The sequence below is a fragment of the Tupaia chinensis genome, unplaced genomic scaffold, assembly GCF_000334495.1.
Source record: "Tupaia chinensis unplaced genomic scaffold, TupChi_1.0 Scaffold000320_1, whole genome shotgun sequence".
NCBI lineage: Eukaryota > Metazoa > Chordata > Mammalia > Scandentia > Tupaiidae > Tupaia > Tupaia belangeri.
This window is the reverse complement of record NW_006159813.1, coordinates 2,764,884-2,770,628: the sequence shown is the minus strand read 5'-3', so window position 1 is coordinate 2,770,628 and position 5,745 is coordinate 2,764,884. Positions and strand designations below refer to the sequence as shown.

General features: G+C 48.7%; 1 protein-coding gene across 4 annotated transcripts in view; it reads right to left on the bottom strand.

Moving 5' to 3' along the window:
• The window catches only part of CIT (citron rho-interacting serine/threonine kinase), a 205,091-nt gene that overhangs the window by 10,464 nt on the left and 188,882 nt on the right, over positions 1-5,745 (bottom strand). For all 4 annotated transcript variants that reach the window (XM_006151544.3, XM_027773085.1, XM_027773086.1 and 1 more), the window contains 5 exons: positions 5,454-5,562; positions 5,232-5,360; positions 3,672-3,752; positions 1,628-1,706; positions 1,328-1,507 (listed from right to left, as the gene is read on the bottom strand). In XM_006151544.3, the coding sequence (XP_006151606.1) occupies positions 1,328-1,507; positions 1,628-1,706; positions 3,672-3,752; positions 5,232-5,360; positions 5,454-5,562 (578 nt within the window). The remainder of the gene's footprint in view (positions 1-1,327; positions 1,508-1,627; positions 1,707-3,671; positions 3,753-5,231; positions 5,361-5,453; positions 5,563-5,745) is intronic.

The window sequence follows — 5,745 nt, the reverse complement described above, 5'->3', positions numbered from 1 at the left end:
GCTGCCTTCTCATCATCTCACACCTCTGGACCTCCTGTTAGTGACTTGCCTTTCCTTCCTGGGTGTGCTCCTCATTGCCCTCCCTGACCCCACCCTGACCCCCCAACCTCATTTCTTCAAAAAAAAAAATCCTCCCTGGCCCCCAAGTCCAAGCCAGAGATCCTCTCCTCTGAGCTCCCCACGTGCTTTTTATCCACCCTTATGAGAGGAAGAGGGTGTGAAAGGGGTAGAAATAGAAAAAGTATTTTTAATTGGCCAGAGGAGAGGAGAGAGAGGAAGCAGCCCTTAATGAGGTGTCATCATGCTGCAATCCTTTCTCCTCCACTTCTCCCTCCTTTCAGGATTTTGAGCACGCATGTACATGTGCCCAGTGTGTTTCTCAAGCCATGGGATCTGGGACTCAAACCACATGGGTGGTCAAGTGGGATCTGGCTTCGTTAACCAATAGGCCATGAAGCTGGCCTAAAACAGGCATTTAGGGGAAGGTCTCAATGTGGCAACCTTCTGCCCCAGCCTCCCAATTAGCTAAGATTGCAGGCATGCACAACCGTGCTAGCATGTGTAGGTCGGCATGGGAACCCAACCCTGACTCCCTCCCCTGGTGCTTTATTTTTTAAAGAGATTTTTGTTCTAGGGCATTTGTACTTGCTGGAGAAACAAAAAGAGATGGAGAGAGAGAAAGTGAGAAATCCTCTCCCCCGCAGAGGGGATGGCCACACTGCAACCCCTTCTCCATTCTCCTCTTGGGATCTTGGGCATGCTTGCACATGTGCCCAGTGTGAATTTCAAGCCTCCTTGTCCAGGACTCAAACCATGGTCCGCTCTGTGGAATTCCAGCATCTTAACTGCTACACTATCTGTTGGTCACTCTGCTTGTGCTTTAAACTACCCCCAATCAGAGCCTCATTACACTGTGCTGTAAATCCTGACTGCTAGTGTCTCTCTCACACGGGGCTCTGAGCGTCCTCAGGGAGGGGCTGCATCTGACTTGCACACCTCCCCCTGCTAGCCCACCAACTAGACAGCGGACACTTGAAATGCAATGCATGAGGAATCCATGCTCCGTTCCTAACAGAGCCACTAGGTACCCATCAGAAAAAGACCAGACTACTTCCGTCCAACTTTCACAAGGAGGTGATTTACACTTCTCCCAGGGCTTATAAGGGACTACCATTTCTGTGCTGCAGATCTCAAAAAAATTAGAGGTTTGAGCTTGAGAACAAAGTGAAGATTGGGAAACCTTCACCCAGTTTTGCAAGATTTCCTTCTGCTGGGCAGGAAAGCACTCTGCCTGCACTTTGTCACGAGAAGAGGAGAGGTTCGGTACCTGCGGGAGGTGGAGGGGACCCGGTGGTGGTCAGTGCCAGACTCCTTCACGAGGTTTCCTTTGCAGCAAATGACCCTTAGTTTATCCTGGTATGACGACGCCAAATAAATAGCGCCCGAGGAAATTGCGGGGCCCAGGTAGCGTGGGTTCGGGATTTCCAAGTATGCTCGGGCAGGGGTCCTGCAGAGTCACAGGAAACAGTTGACACTCACTGTTCAGTGGATTAGGAAGGAAAATGCACCCCACTCCAATACCTCCCAAACAGCTAAGGTTTCCAAAGCATGAAAGAGCGATGCTTACCCCAGCGAGGAGCGTGCCTGGATCTCAATTACTTCGAGTGAGTTGAAGTGGGTCACAAACAGGTAGGGTTCTCTGTAGGCTGCAGGCCACCAGGGAGGAAGAGTGTATGACAAAGAAGGGTTAAAAGAAGAAAAACCCAGACCTGGCTGCAATACATTCTTTGATTCAGTCATCCCACATGAAGGACTTTCTCCTACAAAGACATCCATGTGCCAGCATAATCATGCATGTGTTGGAGTTTATTCATTATTGTACTGTCTGTTATAGCAGAAGACGAGAAACAACCCTATGTATGTTACAGGGGACTGGTTCAATAAATCATGGTACATCTGTGAAACGTGTACAGCAGAAGCAAGGCATGAAGAAGTTCACTAAGTACTGACATGGGAAAAGACCCACAATATAGTGCTTGGCAAATAAAGCAAGGTTTGACATAATATATGAAATGTGCTCCTTACTGATTTTAAAAAAAAAGTGGGGAAAGAATATATATATATTTTTATGTACTTATAGGTACACAAAGCACTGGGAGGATAAGGAACTCATAAAGGTTTTTCCTTTGAAGGTATAAAGAGGGAGAATTTTGGAGATGGGTAAGATGGGAGAGACTTTTCATCATCTGTTTTGTAAAACTGTCTGCATACATCTTCGAAAAATAAAAAAAAAGAAGACAGGGTTCAGAGATAATGAAATATTTCTGGTGCTCTTAACATGCTGTATCATATTGTCACTGAAATTAAAAACAATACGACTGGAACTGTTTTCTGCCTTAAAGGGAAAAGGCGATGGGACCAGCAGTTAGCGTAATGGCTATGTCGCTGGACTCCCACCTAGTCGACCACGGTTCGAGTCCCGGAACCAGTGGCTTAAACTCACGCCGGGCGTGTGTGCGTGCGTGCCCATGATCTTGAGAGGAGAATGGAGGAGAAGGGATTGCGGTGTGGCCATCCCCTCTTGCTTTCTATCTCTCGGTCTCTCTCTGTCTGTCTGGCGAGCACATGCACCCTGTAGCAAAAAAAAAAAAAAAAAAAAAACAAAAAAACAGGGAAAAGGCGATGAAGGCGATGATCACAATTATCCCTTGCAATAAAGTATTATATCAGTACTGACTATCAACCAAGCCTCCCAATACTCAAGTCCTCATGTCGTCCCCCTCCCTTAAATCTGGGCTTACCCTTGGCCTGCTTCAACCAGTACAATGAGGTGGAAAACCGCCTGCTTTTGTATTCTTGGAAGACATTCACGTGGAGGGAAACTGAGGCCTCCCCGCCATCAGCCTAAGCTGAGCTCCCACCTTATGGCACCAACTGCCTGCCATGTGACTGCCACCATGAGACCATTTGGACTTTCTAGTTGCTCCAGCGCCCCCACTGACATCATTTAAAGCAGAACCGTCTAGTCAAGCCACAGAACAATGGCCAATGAAAATCTGTGGTTCTAAGCCACTACACTTTGAAATGGCTTGTTATACTGTAATAGATAAAGAAAATAGCCTTGAAGGGCGTTTTGGCCATGATGGGATTTCAGCTGGTTCACACAGACATAGACGTACATATCTCTAAGTATGTCCATGTTTATTCTTTGACCCAGCAACTCCACTTTTAAGGACTAGTGATCAGGGGGTAGTGTTTGAAAAGTGTATAGAAATTAACTTGACATTCAACACAGTGTTGTTTACATTTAAAAAGAAAGAGCATCTCCCAACTGCTCCGCCTAACTAAAACTGATATTAGAGGTATTCAGCTAGGCGGCCTTGGAAAATGACTTAAACAAATCCACAGGGAATGGCCTTCTTTCCATGGGAGAACCTAACACATGTTTTACAAGGCTGGGATGGCGGCTGAACGGACCTGACTTATCCACTTCATCGAGCCTCAGAATCTGTGCCAGCAACTTTTATTCAGGTGACTGTAACCCAGGACACTTGGAGTCTAATGGAGCCCATGAGTGCAGTGCTCAGGCTGAAGAGAGTCCCACCTGCCATTCTTTCCCAGGACACCAGCTGCTAGCAAAAGAGGAGCCGTCTGCCCCGTGCCTCACTTACCAAACGCCAAAGGTAAGCGACTCCACTTGAGATCGTCAGTGCGGCTCCGTCTTCCGTAAGAATCCACGAAGACCCCAAACTCTGCAAGGAGTCAGGAGCACAGGGCATTAGCACAGCGAGAAGCTGGGGGTGTCGGTGACAAGCACTGTCATGGGAGGATGGGGAAGAGAGGCCAGGGATGACTGGCTGGGTTTAACTGGATGGTTAACATGAGGACCTCTGCTGGGCTCTAAGTTTTATTAAAAATTAGGGTTGTTTTAAAAAAGAGAGGAGAGGGGACCAGCAGCTGGCATAATGGCTATGTTGCTGGACTCCCATGTAGTTGACCACAGTTCGAGTCCTGGACCCGGTGGCTTGAACTCACGCCGGGCGTGTGTGCATGCATGCCCAAGATCCCGGGAGGAGAATGAAGGAGAAGGGATTACGGTGTGGCCATCCTCCCTGGGGAAGGGGTGACTCCTCACTTTCTGTCTCTCTGTCTCTCTCTGTCTTTCTGGAGAATACATGCACTCTATAGCAAAAGAGACGATCCATTGTAAAAAAAAAAAAAAAAAAGAAAAAGAGAGGAGGGGAGAAGTGGGTTGGTGGCCCAGCAGTAACTTGCTGCTCAAGAAATGTAAACTTGGGTCCAGCAGATGGTGTAGTGGTTATGTTGCTGGACTCCTACTTGGTTGACTGTGGTACAATTCCAGACCTGGCGGCTTACAACTCATGCTGGGCGCATGTGCGTACATGCCCAAGATCCCGAGAGAATGGAAGAGAAGGGATTGTGATGTGGCCATCCCCCCTGGGGGGTGATTTCTCACTTTGTTTCTCTGTCTCCGTCTCTCTGGCAAGTGCATGTGCCTATCACAAAAATCTATTAATCATTTGTCTATAAAAAAGAAAAAAAAATTAAAAAAGAAAGAAAGAAAAGAAATGCAGGCTCAGCACTGAATACCCTGAGTTGATCCCGTGGTTAACATGTACACACCAGGTCCAAGTACCCATGATCCTGGCTGGCCGAAGAGCCTGGGGGGGTTGGGGCATAAGACCCTGCTGAGAATGCTGGCTGTTCTCTCTTACTCTCATGACATAAATAAAGCTAAAATTAAAAAAAAAAAATGAGAGAGAGAGAGAAACAGTAAGGAAAGAAGGGAGAAAAAGAGGAAGGGACAGAGGAAGGAGTAAATGAACAAGGAGGAAAGGGGAGAGACAGAGACAAGGAAGGAGGGAAGGAAAAACTCAGATTTTTTTTTAAAAGGGGGTGGGAGAGGAAGAAAGAAATATCTTGAGAAAAAGAAAGAAGGTCAAAGAAAGAAATCAAGGAAGAGAGATGGGGGGAAAGGGAGAACATAGGGGAGACAGAGGACAAGACTGTCAGCTCGCTGGAGAGGGTGCGATCAGGTGGGACCACACTAGAGTACAGGGGGGGAGAGGGAGCCCCAGTGGGCCTACGTGGTGTCAAATGATCCCGTCCCGGAGCAGGTCCTACCCTGCCCCGGAGCACCACCAATCACCCCCAAACCCCACAGGCCCAGCCAGGAACCCCAGAACACAGTGGGCCACACCGCTGCTCACCGTGGAAGCAGAGCAAGTACTCCTCTCGCTGCCCTGCGCCATTCACCTGCACGATGGAGACGGGGAAACTGTTGGAGGAGGAGGCAAAGACGGCAGGCGCCAAGGAATGGTCGTTCTTATCCAGGAACTCTGGAAAGGCAGGGGAGAGGCGGGGCTGCAGGGATCATTCTGCTGCTTGCTGAGGCCTGGGCAAGGTGTGGGCGGGGAAGAGGACGGGCCTACCCTCCAGTGTGTACTGCTTCATGTCGATCTCGTAGAATTTATTGGTTCCGATGAGGATACTGTAATTGGTGAAGTGGATACAGCTGCAGGGCTCTGAGGTCTCTATCTCCTGGGGAGGGGGCAGAAGGGGAGGGTGAGAGGAGACTCGGCACAGCCACGATTCCAATGCTCCTGCCTTACACACCCTCCGGACCTCGCAGACCGTCACCACCAGACTTGCTCACGTCACCCCAGGCCCGTTCATCTTTCAGGCCTCTCAGGATGGCCACTGAGCTGTCTGCTACCTCTTTCT